Genomic DNA, 18,506 nt, shown 5'->3' on the forward strand with positions numbered 1-18,506 from the left:
TTCTTCAAAAAACAGCACAACCCCTGTCCACAGATTATGTGAGGTAATGCAGCCCTGCAGTGGAGCTGACCCAACCCATGGACGTGGGTGGTTTTGTTTTTGGAAGAAAGCAACCATTGTTTTTCTAATCCTGGACAACCCTTTAAAGGACTATTCCCATCCCAATCATTGATGGCATATTGATAGGATATGCTATCAGTGTCAGATAGGTGCAGATCTCACCTCTGAGACCTACACCTATCTACAGAACGAGCTCCCTGAAGTGAAGGAGAACACACTGCGCAAGTGCAACGACCCTCCATTCATCGCTATGGAGGTTTCCGAAAATAGCCAAGCACTGGCTCGGCTATTTGCGGCAGTCCATAGAGGTGAATGGAGAGGTGGCTGTGCATGCACTGTGTGCTTTCCATTCACTAGTAAGGGACTTCTGAAAATAGCCGAGTACACTCGCTTGGCTCTTCTCAGGACTCACATGTCAGTGAATGGAGAACACCCGCAGTTGCACAGTGTGCTCTTCTTCACTTTGGGGGGCCAGTTCTGGAGATAGGAGTGGCTCCCAGAGGTTGGACCCCACCTGTCTTACTTTGATGGCAAATGCCATCAAAATCCAAGATGGTTATAACTCTTTAAGGAGTGGTCCATCTGACCAAACAGCAGTAGGCATACACAGGCCACTGCTCTAATTACCTGGGCTCAGCCAGATTTTGAGGGAATATAAATTCATGAAAGGGCAGAGTGAATTGTAAGGATGTAGTAAATTAAAATGTAGCATTAAAGATCTGCATGGTAGGATAGCCATTCATGTTCTTTTTTTCCTACTTTCAGGCCACACCGAGCTGAAGAATTGGGGTCTACCAGCTTCAAAGAACTGACCAAGAAAAAGAAAAATCGGGAAAGAAAGAAGAAAAAGGAAAAGAAAGGGAAAACTCTAGGGGGTGATGAGAAAAAAGTAAAGAAAAGGAAGAATGAAGGAAAAAATGCAAGCGACAAAGCCTCACGGAAGGGGAGAAAGGAGGGAAAGAGAAAGGTGATGAAGGAGAACTGAAGGAGCAGAAGAGATTGATTGACAAGACTGGAGAAAGTCAATGGTGGAACAGTGCAAAGACAGGGAGATAAGAAGTAAGTGAACTGGGAGGCTTCCAAACCCAGGGCACTGCCATGGGCACGACAATGGCCCCAAACAAGCACAAACCTAGGAGACGAGGAACAAAATGTTTAAAAGAACAACAAAATAAAAGAAAAATAATCACTGGAGATGTGAGAACATATGAAGGATAATATACAGCAAAGAATAACTGATTGTCCAATGGAAATGAGCATAATATTCTATGTTAAGTTATACATTCAAATATATACTGGGCCAGTCACTTCTAGAAAATACACTGCTGAGCTATCGTAGAAAATACATCAGTGCAGTTGACTCGTCTAATTCACTTGTAACGAAATAAAAGATATTCCTTGTGAATGGTACAATGTATTGTGAAGGCCTCTCACCTTAGAGCAACTGTCACATTGGCCTTGCTAAAGAAAAAAAAATCATGACGTGCATAGAAAGGCAGTCAAGGTGGAAGTGTTATTTAAAATGTGCATATTTTGTGCTGATTAAAACAAGGACCACGATTACGACATATGTTTAATGATCTTAAAAAAATGGTATTTCTTATGTTTCTTTAAAGACAGAGACTCCTTATATGCAGAAACTACAATATTTATAACACTATAAAAAGTAACATATTGAACCATTTCCATGCAGTTAGGGGATGTGTTAGCACCTTGTATCATCTCTAGGATATGCCATACTTGTCTGAGGTCGAAGTCCAGTGCTCCAACCCCGATCCAAGACCACTTTAATCATAGGGTAAATTATTCAGCCAAATAGGCTCCCCCACAATGCATCACATGATGCCATGCAGGAAGCCCATTAGGGAAAAAGCCCATCAAAGAAGGTAGGCATAGGCACATTTGTGGCAGGCACTCTGGGAGCACAATATGATGGTACCTATGGAGGGCAGTTCGGGTGGACACGTGAGGAAGAGGAGCTGTGTGTGGTTGGCATTCTGCAAAGAATATATGTGGCAGGCCCTCGGGCGGATCTCTTTGGTACGCCCCTGGGGGGGAGGGGTCATCTGAGGCTGGCACATACTGTAGAGGTATTCTAGGGTAAAATAGGCAATGTAAACATTTGCACAGCATATTACAGATGGGTATCTCTTCCTTATGGAGAAGTCTATGATTTGGTTGTCTTCCTTCTAGAGAACTTATTTGCATACTTTTTCCCATAGAGCATTGCCAGTAAATAAGTCTCCAAACATCACATGGATCTCTTCAATGGAGAACCAGTACCACCCCTTCCTGTATAAGGCTTAGTTTTGTGGGCCACATCATTTTCCTCTAGTCAGTGAAGGGTCCCACAAATGACATCATTTACAATGGGTGTACCATAAAATGACCCTGCCCCAACCTATTGGGAGAATGGAGGTTGAGTGTTCTCCATTCAATATAGGAGGGACCCCCACTTATCAGACATATGGCTTATTCTAGAGGCAGGGGTCAGCAGACTACATAGAAGATCAAACACGAGACATGTATTCGTAATAAATGTGGAACTTACGGTAAATAAGAAAACTGTGAGATTCTGAGGAAAGGGCATTAGTCATATTTGTTCAGTTTCTTCTATGGTATACATCCTCAACGATCCCCCCATGACTCCTTCTTTCACCCCTTCATTTGCTAGCTGCCTGTACCCCCCCTATCCTATCCCCCTCTCCTCTCCCATGCACTGTAGATCTATATTGTGTGGTTGGTAACAAAGTAGCAATTTTCAGAAACCAATGTTTCATTGGTGAAGAAATGTATCCTTCAGTCTTCAGAATGTTTCTTGTATCTGTGCATACCTACTAATATTTGCATCCCCATGCATGAGACACTAAAGTCCCACCCTGGGATCTGCTCAAGAGCGCCCCCAAAACATCCCAGGAACGCCCAACCCTGCAAAAAAGGGACCCTTGGGAGGTGTGTAACAATGTGGCAATTGCGCAGGGAATGCAAGGATTATGTAATGAGTATTAACTCTCTTGAGTCCTTGTTTTTATCAGCACGTAATATTAAATATGTGACTAAAGAGGTGGCCTCATCAAGACAATCCCTTCTCTATAGACTAGCCACCATGGATCAGCTGATTGCCGCTGGTCGGCCATTTCTGCTGGGGAAATGTAGTATTATATGTCGGCCATTCAACTGAATATGTAATACACGGACCTCTGGGTGCGCCAGAGAGGAGGCCGCTCTCTGCTGTGACTCAGAGGGAGGTCCACTCCCAACTGGACCTTGGAGGAGGCCCTAAAGGTCACCCTGCACTATATTTGATCATTTGGGGGCCCTGCTGCAGCTTACGATGACATCCATGTGGCCTGCTAGGACATATGGACGGGGTTGTCTTGATGAACGGGCCCTTTGACTTAATTTAAGTGACTGTCAATGTGACAGTAGAAGAATCTGAACCTGCAGGGGTCGTTGCTACTTACTGAACATAAAGAGCTAATTTATTACTGTAAGCGATTTATATTTTTTTATTTAGAGTCGTTTTTGGTACTGCGGTGATTGTAGACTGTATATTTTGCATCTGTGAAATTGTACAATATATTTAAAATAAACCGATCTGTGAGAATCCGACTGATGGGTCCTTTTGTTTATCGTTAGTAATGGGCATAGGGGTGAAATTTAATTAGAACGGCTTTGAAGATGAAAACTAATTTTTTTTTTTTTTATGCATGAACGCAATTTAAAAAAAAATTCCGTCAAGCCAGCAAGTGTCATAATAAAATGACTTGTCCTCACCCATTTCATCCCTCGACAGCGCTGCTGCTCCAATCCTCCCGTCAGGTTTTTGTTTCTTTGGCTGTAGCGGTGACATGCCCACATACTCCATGTGACTGCTGCAGCCAACCAGTCACCTCAGCAGTCATGTACCATATATACCACCGAGGACAGTGATTGGATGAAAAAGAGGACATCATGTCCCCTGCTGTAATAAAGAGGCAGTCGTACACACGGACGACCGCAGCTCCATTTGAATGAAGGACGCAGACCCCAGTTCTCAGGTCAGATCCCCAGTGGTTAGACACTTGTTGATTATGGGGCAACCCCTTTAAAGGGAACCTGTCAGTAGATTTGTCCCTATGACACCGGCTGACCTGTTACATGTGCGCTTGGCAGCTGAAGGCATCTGTGTTGGTCCCATGTTCAAATGTGTTCGCGTTGCTGAGAAAAATGATGTTTTTATATATGCAAATGAGCCTCTAGGAGCAACGGGGGCGTTACCATTACACCTAGAGGCTCTGCTCTCTCTGCAACTGCTGTGCCCTCTGCACTTTGAGAGAGCCAGGTATAATGACGTTTATACTGCCTGGTGCTGTCAAAGTGCAGGGGGTGCGGCAGTTGCAGAGAGAGCAGAGCCTCTAGGTGTAACGGTAACGCCCCCCTTGCTCCTACAGACTCATATGCATATATTAAAACATCATTTATTCTCAGCAATGCAGACACATATGAACATGGGACCAACACAGATGCCCTTAGAAGCCACTTCTCTGTTAGTCAGGGAAAGAGACAGCAGACCTCAGCAAACAGCTCCTTATATCTCAGCTTCTCTGATTGCTATGAACGTAAAGGGGGAGGGCAATAGGAGAGGCGTTAAATAAGTGCAGTCACGAGGGGGTTTAGCTGAACATTTTCAAACTTCGGAATGGAGTGATTGGAAATGTGGGTGGTGGGGGTACCCCAGCCTAAAGACCCATGCCTGTGTCGACATTAATATCACGGCATTGCGTTTGCGAACGTTCCCTGGCATGCAATGAGTTAAAAATATGTGCAGCTGAGACTATAAAATGGCATAAACCTCGATGTGTACGAGACTATTTCTCCCCATCAGTCATTATTTTTAGGTTCTATTCCATCGGGTAACACAATACGACATAAACAATCCCGGATCACTCCGTTACAAGTCAGAGCGCCGCACAGAGGGGGGTCTAAAAGCCAGGGACAAATGGGGGTCCAAAAATCAGGAACCACTGGAAAACACATAGGCACACAGAGGTGTAAAGACGAGGGGGCTCTAAAAGTCAGGAACCACTGGAATACACATAGCCACACAGAGGTGTAAAGACTAGGGGAATCTAAAAGTTGGGAATCAACGGGCGGGGGGTCCAATAATCTGGAACCACCAGAGTACACACAGCCACAAAAAAAAACGAGGTAAAGAATGAAGGAGGTGGGGGTGCCCAAACAAAATTAGGAACCACCCAAATGCAAACAGGTAGAGGTGTAAAGATGGGGTAGGGACAAAATTAAAAACTGGGTGCGGGTCTGAAAATCAACAACCAACCGTATACACACAGCTACACAGAGGTGTAAAGAAAAGGGGGATCTAAAAGTCAGGATCGAAGGGAGAGGGGGGGGGGGGTCCAAAAATCAGGAACCACCTGAATACACACTCCAATGATAAAGACTACAATCATCCTTGTGTATTCAAGTCTGTGGCCTCCTACCAATATCCATCCTCTCCTCACATGACGGCCACGTGCAGCCACTACACAGGCGGTGTGCGGTATTGCACTTAGCCCAATTCATTTCTCTGGGGTCAAATTGCAGTACCGGACACAACCTATCGACAAGTGTGGCACTGTTTTTGGAATAGCAGCCATGTTTTTTTAATCCTGTAAATCCTTTTTAAGTGGAAGGTATGAGATAAAAAAAAATGGTGTTATTTTTAAGAACCGGCGCCGCCTTGTGTTCATGGTCTTGTGTGGTACTGCAGCTCTTGTATGAGGTTCTATCCCATGCAGTAAGCAATCCTACAGGCCCATGTGTCCAGGCGAGGGTTAAGTAGGGCATAGCGCAGTGTTGTGCCATATCCGGAACACTTCAGACAATGGACTTGTAAATGTAGCAGATTTTTGCATATGTGGATTTATTTTTTATTTTTTTTTAGCAATTAGTGGTTAATGATTAGACACAACTCTCCTGACACTATGCAGGAGCGAGCTGGTCCCGGCAGGTCTCATCCTGCTCCACACCCCTGGCTGAGATTTCATATTGCCTCTGTGGGTCAGGTACAGGGGACAGAGCAGGAAATGCTGCAGCGAGCACCAGGCTGCCAGGAGGTGTACACTGAGCACCACAGGGACAGCAGTCACTACTGACATGACAGCCACAGTCCTCCCGTAACAGTGACAGCCACAGTCCTCCTACAACAGTGACAGCCACAGTCCTCCCGTAACAGTGACAGCCACAGTCCTCCCGTAACAGTGACAGCCACAGTCCTCCCGTAACAGTGACAGCCACAGTCCTCCCGTAACAGTGACAGCCACAGTCCTCCTACAACAGTGACAGCCACAGTCCTCCTACAACAGTGACAGCCACAGTCCTCCTACAACAGTGACAGCCACAGTCCTCCTACAACAGTGACAGCCACAGTCCTCCTACAACAGTGACAGCCACAGTCCTCCTACAACAGTGACAGCCACAGTCCTCCTACAACAGTGACAGCCACAGTCCTCCCACAACAGTGACAGCCACAGTCCTCCCACAACAGTGACAGCCACAGTCCTCCTACAACAACAGTGACAGCCACAGTCCTCCTCCTACAACAGTGACAGCCACAGTCCTCCTACAACAGTGACAGCCACAGTCCTCCTACAACAACAGTGACAGCCACAGTCCTCCTCCTACAACAGTGACAGCCACAGTCCTCCTACAACAGTGACAGCCACAGTCCTCCTACAACAGTGACAGCCACAGTCCTCCTACAACAGTGACAGCCACAGTCCTCCTACAACAACAGTGACAGCCACAGTCCTCCTACAACAACAGTGACAGCCACAGTTCTCCGACAACAGTGACAGCCACAGTCCTCCATAATAGTGACAGCCACAGTCTTCATATAGAAGTGACAGCAGAGTCCTCCCATGATAGTGACAGCCACAACACAGTCCTCCCATAAGTGCCAGGTCCGACACCCTCATAACAGAGCAGAACCTGCATTTTTTAACCTTCTCCCTGCTTTATTGATGTTCGCTGCACTGACCGTCTTCAAGTTCACAGATGATTGACTACAGGTAGAGGGCTGGGCCAATGACCTCCAAATTACGTACACAGCATGTCTAACATTTTCTAGACAAGTCCAAGGAATTCCAACTCATCAGATTTCCAGTTGGGAAGCAATTGCTTTGACACCCTAGACAGAGCAGTTTAAGGTCCAGGACAAGTCTCTGCTTTACTGATACAGAGCTCCAAACAAACTGCTTTCCAGTAAACTAATTACATAAATTCTAGTTGCCACCACTAGAGGGTGCTGTGGAGCTTACTGAAGGCAAAATTATAATTGACTTCAGCATGAGATCAATGAGCGCCCCCTGGTGGTGGCTACAAACAGAATTTTATCAATTCCCTCTGTGACTGTTAAAAGGGAAGCAGAGGATTTGGAGCTCGGTGTAAAAAAAAATGAAGATGCAGAATTACATTGAATGTTCTGGAGCTGCGCAAAGGAGGCTGCAGTTTATTTGATCTTTTTTATAGTAAAAGGAAGGATTGGAGCAGCGCACCGGCGGTGATGTAAGTCCAGATAAAGAGCTCCGTTATCAGTATGGAGGTGGCGGGCAGGAAGTCACGGCCATTAGTAGTGAACTCTTACAAATCCCAAGGAGAGAAGGACGCAGAATGAGGAGGTTACACGGGGACAGGAGGTCCGTGGAAAGAAAGAGTGAAGAGGAGGACAAGGTAGCATAGGACGAAGGTGAGAGGAGAGCGGAGGAGAGCGCCGGCCCCCGTAGAGCTGACGACTGCCAGACTGCTCCCCTTCGCGGTTACACTCAGCATCTTAAACCCACATCCCCCGACCACAGAGAACACACAGAGCCGCCCAGCAAAACAAGAGCGATATTAAAAATAATCACAGTCAGGTCCTTGGAAAAGTTCAAAACGACCCGATCACCTATATTTAAACCAAAAGCAAACAGGGGTTTGAGGCCGGGAGGCGGGTGTGTCCGAGGGGTGCCGGGGAGGGGTCCTCTGAAAGAAGACCTTTTACTTGCCAAAGGGCAATAGAGACATAGAGATGACTACTCATTTCATACATGAAGACACCATGAAGTGGTACCGGCCCTGCAATAAGATGGAGAGAGAGAGAGAGAGATAGATAGATAGATAGATAGATAGATAGATAGATAGATAGATAGATAGATAGATAGATAGATAGATAGATAGATAGATAGATAGATAGATAGATAATAGATATGAGATAGAGAGATAGATAGATGTGAGATAGATAGATAGATAGATAGATAGATAGATAGATAGATAGATGATAGATAGATATGAGATAGATAGATAGATAGATAGATAGATAGATAGATAGATAGATAGATAGATAGATGATAGATAGGAGATAGATATGAGATAGATAGATAGATAGATAGATAGATAGATAGATAGATAGATAGATAGATAGATAGATATGAGATAGATAGATAGATAGATAGATAGATAGATAGATAGATAGATAGATAGATAGATAGAGAGATAGATAGATAGATAGAAAGATAGATATGAGATAGATAGATAATAGATAGATAGATAGATAGATAGATAGATAGATAGATAGATAGATAGATGTGAGATGGATAGATATAAGATGATTATATTGATACATTGCATCCACTCCCTTTTCATATCGCCCTCCGCTATCAGTGGATGAGTGTGATGGGCGCGCCGCCACACCGCGGCCTCTCTGCTGTAGTGCGCTGGTGAAACCCGGAGCTCAGTACCTTGCCCGTCGGTTTAGAATTGTTGCAGGAAGAACGTCTCGGTGAAGATTAGAACAAAATAAAAATAAAATTAAATTTTTAACATTTACATTAGCTATTTAATGAAATTCTTGCCTGGTTGTTTTGTCCGGGGGGGGGGGGGGGGATATTCCTGGAGCCCCGTCCAGCAGGGAAGAGGTGAACCCTGCGGATCTGACGCCCCGTGCGCTCTGAGAAATCTCATTGATGAAGAAGACCTTGGTGAAATAAGAGCAGCGCCTGGCACCGGGCCCCCCGCCGCAGGCAGCTCTGTGCCCAGCTCAATATTTGTGATAGCGTCTTGTTTACGTTTGTCATTTTTATTTGTGGCTTGTGGGATGCGGGCAGCGCCCATTCTTGGGATGAATCTATTTGTAAGCTCCCGTGGCCAGCGCTGTTTACTCTGCTCGGGGCTTCGCTTTATTTTAGGTTACAAATAAATATGGGACTTTTTTGGCCATGTTTTCCCTAAATGGCAAAATAAAAAATAAATAAATAAAAAATACAAAATAATGACGGCGACATAATACACATAATGTGACAAAATACAAACACGCCAATAGAGACACCCATTCATACTATACCGAAAACTGGGTGATGCCCCCTTCTGTTCACAGTGTCAGGAAAGGAGGGCCCAACACCCAATGACCTCTCTCACCGTTTTTTGCTTACACTGGTGGGATGTTTAGGTTCACAGGTCATTGGAAAGGGGGATGGGACTGACCTGAGGTGGCCCCCAATTCTTGTGCCCCATACAGTGATTAATTGTGGTGGTCACCCATAGTAGTAAATGGGTGCTTAAAGGGTTGCTCACCCAGCGCCACACTTATCCACATCACGATAAACTGCAATACCAGGCACAACTCTCGGACAGGTGTGGAGCTGTTTCTGGCAGACAGCATCCATGTTTTGTAATTCTGTACAAGTTTGGTACAATGAAAAGTTTTCCAACTTTCAGTTTCCGTTTCTTGCTAGTTTTAGGAGCTCTGCTTGCTGTCAGCAGTCTTTAGCTCACTTCGTTGTGTCAGCACAGCGGCCACTTGTTACACTGTATCGGCTGCTGTATGTAGCTCGCAGAGGATTACCTACACTGATACATTGCAACAAAGTGCAGCTCCGGGCAGCAGTAGTTTTTTTAGCCTCCAGCTATAAACAATAAGGCCTCTTTCACACGAGCGTGTCCGGATGCGTCCCGATGCATTGCGGCAAACCCGCGCATGTAGGAATGCAATTGCAGTCAGTTTTGACTGCAATTGCGTTTCGTTGTTCAGTTTTTATCGCGCGGGTGCAATGTGTTTTGCACGCGCGTGAGAAAAAACTGAATGTGGTACCCAGACCCGAACTTCTTCACAGAAGTTCAGGTTTGGGTTAGTTGTAGTGTAGATTGTATTTTTTCCCCTTATAAGGCCTCTTTCACACTTGCGTTGTTGGGATCCGGCATGCACTTCCGTTGCAGGAGGTGCCTGCCGGATCCGTAACAACGCAAGTGTGCTGAAAGCATTTGAAGACGGAACCGTCTTCCAAATGCGTTCAGTGTTACTATGGCACCCAGGACGCTATTAAAGTCCTGGTTGCCATAGTAGGAGCGGGGAGCGGGGGAGCGGTATACTTACAGTCCGTGCGGCTCCCGGGGCGCTCCAGAATGACGTCAGAGCGCCCCATGCGCATGGATGACGTGATCCATGTGATCACGTGATCCATGCGCTTGGGGCGCCCTGACGTCACTCTGGAGCGCCCGGGGAGCCGCACGGATGGTAAGTATGCTGCTCCCCTGCTCCCCGCTACACTTACCATGGCTGTCAGGACTTTAGCGTCCCGGCAGCCATGGTAACCACTCTGAAAAAGCTAAATGTCGGCTCCGGCAATGCGCCGAAACGACGTTTAGCTTAAAGCCGGATCCGGATCAATGCCTTTCAATGGGCATTGATCCCGGATCCGGCCTTGCGGCAAGTCTTCAGGATTTTTGGCCGGAGCAAAAAGCGCAGCATGCTGCGGTATTTTCTCCGGCCAAAAAACGTTCCGTACCGGAACTGAAGACATCCTGATGCATCCTGAACGGATTTCACTCCATTCAGAATGCATTAGGATAATCCTGATCAGTATTCTTCCGGCATAGAGTCCCGACGACGGAACTCTATGCCGGAAGACAATAACGCAGGTGTGAAAGAGCCCTAACATGGTTATAAGGGAAAACAATAGCATTCTGAATACAGAATCATAGTACAATAGCGCTGGAGGGGTTAAAAAAAAATAAAAAATAATTTAACTCACCTTAATCCACTTGTTCGCGCAGCCGGCATCTCTTCTGCCTTAATCTGTGATGAAAAGGACCTTTGATGACGTCACTACGCTCATCACATGGTCCATCACATGATCCATCACCATGGTAATGGATCATGTGATGAGCGTAGTGACGTCATCAAAGGTCCTTTTCATCACAGATGAAGACAGAAGAGATGCCGGCTGCGCGAACAAGTGGATTAAGGTGAGTTAAATTATTTTATTTTATTTTTTAACCCCTCCAGCGCTATTGTACTATACATTCTGTATTCAGAATGCTATTATTATTTTCCCTTATAACCATGTTATAAGGGAAAATAATAATGATCGGGTCCCCATCCCGATCGTCTCCTAGCAACCGTGCGTGAAAATCGCACCGCATCCGCACTTGCTTGCGATTTTCACGCAGCCCCATTCATTTCTATGGGGCCTGCGTTACGTGAAAAAACGCACAAAGAGGAGCATGCTGCGATTTTCATGCAACGCACAAGTGATGCATGAAAATCACCGCTCATGTGCACAGCCCCATAGAAATGAATGGGTCCGGTTTCAGTGCGGGTGCAATGCGCTCACCTCACGCATTGCACCCGCGCGGAAATCTCGCCCGTGTGAAAGGGGCCTAAACGCTTCCATTTAACGACAGCACTCAGAGATCTTGACGATAGAGAAGCATCAGTCAAGTCTGTCACAACACAACCTGTGAGGAATGTTTATGTCAAAGCTGCGTTTCAGTCCTTTGCTGTCTTCAAGAACTCTGCTTGCTGTCAGCAATCATTAGCTGAGAACCCATTCTGTTATATTGTATCGGTGAAAGTGGTGTGCTGCTGTGTGTTGCTCACAGAGGATTACCTAGACTGATACATTGTAACAAACTGCAGCTTTTAGCATTATTAGGGCTGTTGTGTCTGTTTGCCACGTCTAATTATTGACTGACTCAGTCCACCCAAACAGCTGCAGTTTGTAACAATGTATCACTTTAAGCAAAAAGAATATGTGGTGTTGTGTGTGGCTAGAGGATTACCTTAATTGATACATTGTAACAAACTGCAGCTCTGGTTTTCAGCCACCTCAATTCATTGACAGCAAGCAGATGTTATAAAGATGGTAAAGAATCAGAATAGTCTGTATATCACAATTTTGTAAAGCTTCTCTAACCCATGTTTTTTTTCCCATTTTATCTAGAACATTCTGCTGCAGCAAAGACTGGGGGCTGCTTCCCGGGGACGGCAATGGCCACCCTCTTCTCTGGTGCCAAGATTCCCATCTCAGACCTTGTCCCTGGCATGACTGTCCTGGCCATGGACAGCGATGGCCTTGCCACCTTCAGTGACTTTCTGACCTTCTTGGATAGAGATCCTAGATCGGAGCATCTATTCCGGGTGATCACCACAGGGGACCCCCCTCGAAGGCTTTCCCTCACCCCGACTCATCTCATCTTTGTAGCGGACAATGCCTCCACCCTGGCTGCTGAGTACAAAGCCATATTTGCCAGCCAGGTAAGACCTGGGCAATACATCCTTGTGTCTGGAGCCCCGGGTCTGGTGCCGGCCAGAGTGACCTCAGTAAGTACGGAGACAGACACTGGAGTCTTTGCTCCCCTCACCCAACATGGGACGATCTTGGTGGATGATGTTGTCGTTTCCTGTTTTGCCCTGGTACAAAAACAGAGGCTGGCACAGTTGGCCTACTGGCCTATGAGGGTACTATATGGTCTAGGTGCAACGGTAGGAAATGAGACATCTTCGCAGGTGGGCATTCACTGGTATAGTCAGCTCCTCTATCAGTTGGGCCGAATGATCTTGAACAAGAACGATTTCCACCCTCAGGGTCTTCTCCAACTGGAAAGCTGAGGACCAACCAGTGAGATGACCCTGAGATGTGCCCTATGAGGGGCAACAGAACGTCTCGTTCTGCGTAGTCTACTGACCTACAAGAAGAGGTATAGAAGTTCTACATAGCCAGGAGGCCATATCCTGGTCATACATAGGAGATGATTGATCCTTCTTCTGTCCCTCATCTGACCATGTTGCCCATCAACAATGAAGAAGGACTGTCTTCCATACATCTCATGAGCCATAAGGTACCATGAAGTCCTCAAGGTCGATGAACGTTCCTTCAGTAGCACTTATCTGGGGATGGTTTTGCAAAACTGGGGCATTACCAGAACCTTCTCTGACCCAAGCCACCTACTGGGTCCATGAGAAGCTTCAAGGAAAACCCTTAGGTCCAGGGTGTCAGTTGCTTAAAGGTACTAACCAGGAACCGACTCAAAAGTTTACCGAAGGAAAGAACCAAGAACTTTCTGCCTTCAGATGCAGATGAAGCATCTCACGATATAGACACCGGACTTTACGTAATGGTGCAGGGTGGTACAAAGAGCGGAGGGGCAGACGATGGCATTCCGTGAGACGGGCGGCATTAACCCGTTACTGACTGGACTGTAATGTTTCTAGTCTACAGACTCGTCTTATCTTAAATCAATTCTTCTGGTGCCGAGGATCTGGAACGATGAGCGTCGGCACCTGCGCAGGATGAATTCAAACGTATGGACCATGATTCATGTCTTCTAGGGAAAGATTCTACGGCACTGCATGCCCCCCCCCCCCCCCCCTCCATATTTATTATATTATTATGTATCTGTGTATTATAGGTGTATAAATGTTTCCTGTTTATATATAAATATAAAAGACAAACCTATTAATATTATATTCCTGCCGGGACTTCTATGGAGGGTAATGGAGGTCACATGATTTAGGACATTGTAAAACCTCTGCGGGTCTGGGAAATGTCGGGGTTCTGCTCAGATTGGCGTCACTGCGCCCCGGGGCAGAGAACCGATTCAAGCACATTTTCAGCTCAGGTCTTCCAATTAAAAGAACATTCTGAACGATGGGCTCTGTCTTTTTGATCAGATACAAGATGGAGTCAAAGTCAATAAAGTTTTGGAACTTCCTCATACCTTTTGTGCTTCAACTCTTCTGCTTGCTGTCAGTGAATGGGAACCCCCACAAGTGGAAAACCTGTACAGACCTCAGGTCCCCTTCTTTCCCCCTTTTCTTGTGGTCAGTCGGGTTTCCTTTCGCTTTAAAAGATAGAATAGCGTAGAATGACAAAAATGCAACAAGGCAGGAAGAACGACCGCCAGAGCCTAAACATTCTCACAGCTGATGATTTGCTACAGTTGTATCCAGTCTAGACAATCCTCCGTGGGCTACAAAGGCTAGCCTTTAGGGCTCCTTCACACAGCCGTTGTCCGGCCGTTCCGTGCATGGGGGCCCGCAATTTGCAGCGACAGATCCAAACATATTTAACCTGAACAGGTCTGTGATCCGTCTGCACCGCAAAAAATGTTCTATTTCTTTGCAGTGCGGAGGCACGGAGAGAAACCCCAGGGAAGCACTCTGTGGGGCCTCTGTGGGGTTCCGTGCCTCCTTTCCACACCGAACTTCCGGATTGCGGACCTATTCAAGTGAATGGAACAGCATCCGTGATGCGGGGTGCACACGGCCGGGGCCTGCATATTGCGGACCCACTGTTTTGTGGGCCGCAATACGGGCACGGTCGAACAACGGCCGCGTGCATGAGCCCTTAGATTGATTCATGCTATCTACACTGATACATTGAAACAGATGATCAGGGCAGAAGCTGCTGTGTTTAGCTCACAAAGGATTGTCTCTACCGGATACAACTGTAACAAACCCTCAGCTGTGAGAATTATTAGGTCTCTACTGGTTTAAACCCCTAAGCATTTAAAGAAAGCGTTTCCATTTACTGACAGCAAGCAGGTATCTTTAACATGGTGAGGAATTAAACACAAAAGGGGGAAAATTCATCATAGACCAGTGTTTTACGCCAGTTTATGATATCCACTGCACTGCCGGAGGAGACACCTGATTGATGACGAAGCGCCTCCTCCGGCAGTCCGAGCAGGTAAACTGACATCTACAGCAGCTCGGAGCGGCCATAGATTTCTGTCTTTATTTACACCTGAAAACTGCTATAAATGAAGATAAATGTGGCCGGCCTGCCAAACCCGCCTGCTACCCACCCAACCACTATACAGTTTTTTTTATGGTACCTACCTGAAGCCCTTTGCGTGGAACCTAAGCTTGAGTCTTAGGGAATTGTATTATTAGCAATTTCCTATTGATATAATGTTAGAGACATGAGAAGCACACTTGGCATGCCCCAGCCTTTGGCTCTCCAGGCTGCTGCAAAACCACAACTCCCATCATGCCACAACTAGGAAGCATGGATGGAGATGGTGATTATAGTCTTACTTGTACGGCGCAGACCTGTGACCACATGCAGGTGTCCCCAGGCGCATCCGGTGCCTTGGAGAGGACTTTTGCAACTGCAAGAACTTTACTGCCATCTTGAGGTACTCCACGATATTGCACCCCTGTCGATATAATATTAGAACTCGCAATCTGTTACTTAATTGATAATAGTATCAGTCCAGGATTGACGCATAATCGTGATCGGCCTGAGGAACCACATGGGCACTGGGAGAGATTTCCTGGACTGGATTTGAACCCAAGGCCCCTATGCTGCCATATTATGAGCTGCTCTGTGTTCCCTCATCCCTCATTATGAGCTGCTCTGTGTTCCCACACCGACCACATTTACCCTAAGTTCACACCTGAGCGTTTTACAGCGCGTTCCTACGCGCTGTAAAACGCACAACAAGGAGAAACCAATGCTTCCCTATGGGAATGGTTCTCACCTGGGCGTTTTACAGCGCGTACGATCGCGCTGTAAAACGCCCGAAGCTCAAACAAGTACATGAGCGTTTTTTTGGGCGTTTGTCGCGCGTTCCCGTACATAGACTTTCGGGAACGCGCGACAATGTGTGTTCGCTTGTCTCTGTATGCGCGATTGTAAACGCCCGTACAATCGCGCATACAGAGCGCTCCTTTCAGAACGCTCAGGTGTGAAACCAGGGTTAGATGTGGATTTGCATCAGATTTGCAGTAAAAGTCACAGCGAAAAACTTCAGATATCACTGAACGTGGCGTGTTGCAGATACATAAAACCTGAGGGACATTTTTTGGCTCGATTTTGGGAGTGTTCACATCACCGTTTATTTTACGATGTTCTGCTCCATCAGAAGAACAAAAAAAATGGAAAAAAAAAATCCTTTATTTTGAGCACCCATTGTGTTCATTTTGCTTCCTCTTGTGTCAGTTCCGTCAGAGACACTTTATAAGGGTCCATTCACAGAATCGTATTTATGGGTCCGCATCCGTTCTGCAATTTTGTGGATCAGATGTGGACGCATTCATTTCAATGGGGCCGCAAAAGATGCGGACAGAACGCGGTGTCCTGTCCACATCCGTACTTCCGTTCCAGGGCCCCACAAACAATATGTCCTATTCAGCAATTGCAGACAAGAATAGGCATTTCTACCATAGGACTGGCCGCTTGCGCTCCGCAAAATGGAGAACGCACACAGGCTGGTATCAGTGTTTTGCGGTCCCCTCAAGTTGCAGACCACAAAACACATTGGGCCCTTATTCTGAAAGAAGAACCATTTCTCTCAACAAAAATAACAGATCTCTTTTGCAAAGAGATGCAAAAAAAGGACACAACTGATTTTTTATTTATTTTTTTTGTTCTTCTGACGGAGCAAAAAAAAACGGAAAATAAAACGTTGATGTGAATGCGCCTGAACATAACCAATCAGATTACATTGCAGTATAGTGCACGCAATATTTATTTCTACGTCATACAATTTCATGCGGCCACAGACCAGAAAAGGGACTGACCAGCAGAGGGCAGCAGGTTACAGAGCACTACTCATACCGACCAGCAGAGGGCAGCAGATTACAGAACACTACTCATACCGACCAGCAGAGGGCAGCAGATTACAGAACACTACTCATACCGACCAGCAGAGGGCAGCAGATTACAGAACACTACTCATACCGACCAGCAAAGGGCAGCAGGTTACAGAGCACTACTCCTACTGACCAGCAGAGGGCGGCAGGTTACAGAACACTACTCATACCGACCAGCAGAGGGCAGCAGGTTACAGAGCACTACTCATACTGACCAGCAGAGGGCAGCAGGCTACAGAGCACTACTCCTACTAACCAGCAGAGGGCAGCAGGTTACAGAGCACTACTCATACCGACCAGCAGAGGGCAGCAGGTTACAAAGCACTACTCCTACTGACCAGCAGAGGGCAGCAGGTTACAGAACACTACTCATACCGACCAGCAGAGGGCAGCAGGTTACAGAGCACTACTCATACCGACCAGCAGAGGGCAGCAGATTACAGAACACTACTCATACTGACCAGCAGAGGGCAGCAGGTTACAGAGCACTAATCATACCGACCAGCAGAGGGCAGCAGGTTACAGAGCACTACTCATACCGACCAGCAGAGGGCAGCAGGTTACAGAGCACTACTCATACCGACCAGCAGAGGGCAGCAGGTTACAGAGCACTACTCATACCGACCAGCAGAGGGCAGCAGGTTACAGAGCACTACTCATACCGACCAGCAGAGGGCAGCAGATTACAGAACACTACTCATACTGACCAGCAGAGGGCAGCAGGCTACAGAGCACTACTCCTACTAACCAGCAGAGGGCAGCAGGTTACAGAGCACTACTCATACCGACCAGCAGAGGGCAGCAGATTACAGAACACTACTCCTACTGACCAGCAGAGGGCGGCAGGTTACAGAACACTACTCATACTGACCAGCAAAGGGCAGCAGGTTACAGAACACTACTCCTACTGACCAGCAGAGGGCAGCAGGTTACAGAGCACTAGTCCTACTGACCAGCAAAGGGCAGCAGGTTACAGAACACTACTCATACTGACCAGCAAAGGGCAGCAGGTTACAGAGCACTACTCATACTGACCAGCAGAGGGCAGCAGGTTACAGAACACTACTCATACTGACCAGCAGAGGGCAGCAGGTTACAGAACACTACTCATACCGACCAGCAGATGGCAGCAGGTTACAGAACACTACTCATACTGACCAGCAGAGGGCAGCAGGTTACAGAACACTACTCATACTGACCAGCAGAGGGCAGCAGGTTACAGAACACTACTCATACCGACCAGCAGAGGGCAGCAGGCTACAGAACACTACTCCTACTAACCAGCAGAGGGCAGCAGGTTACAGAGCACTACTCATACCGACCAGCAGAGGGCAGCAGATTACAGAACACAACTCATACTGACCAGCAAAGGGCAGCAGGTTACAGAACACTACTCATACTGACCAGCAGAGGGCAGCAGGTTACAGAGCACTACTCATACCGACCAGCAGAGGGCAGCAGGTTACAGAGCACTACTCATACCGACCAGCAAGGGGGAGCAGGTTACAGAGCACTACTCATACTGACCAGCAGAGGGCAGCAGGTTACA

The 18,506-nt window shown here is 46.8% G+C and overlaps 1 protein-coding gene across 2 annotated transcripts in view; it reads left to right on the forward strand.

The window, feature by feature from the left end:
• IHH (Indian hedgehog signaling molecule) overlaps positions 1–13,965 on the forward strand; it is a 79,180-nt gene extending 65,215 nt beyond the window's left edge. Inside the window, exon 4 of one of the 2 annotated variants that reach the window (XM_040440639.1) lies at positions 12,300–13,965. In XM_040440639.1, coding sequence (XP_040296573.1) covers positions 12,300–12,967 — 668 coding nt within the window. In that variant the 3' untranslated portion in view covers positions 12,968–13,965. Of the gene's footprint in view, positions 1–825; positions 3,628–12,299 lie in introns of those variants that run through there. The other variant, XM_040440640.1, reaches the window with a different exon arrangement.
• Positions 13,966–18,506: the final 4,541 nt, after the last annotated feature.

Source organism: Bufo bufo, chromosome 7, assembly GCF_905171765.1.
Source record: "Bufo bufo chromosome 7, aBufBuf1.1, whole genome shotgun sequence".
Taxonomy (NCBI): Eukaryota; Metazoa; Chordata; class Amphibia; order Anura; family Bufonidae; genus Bufo; species Bufo bufo.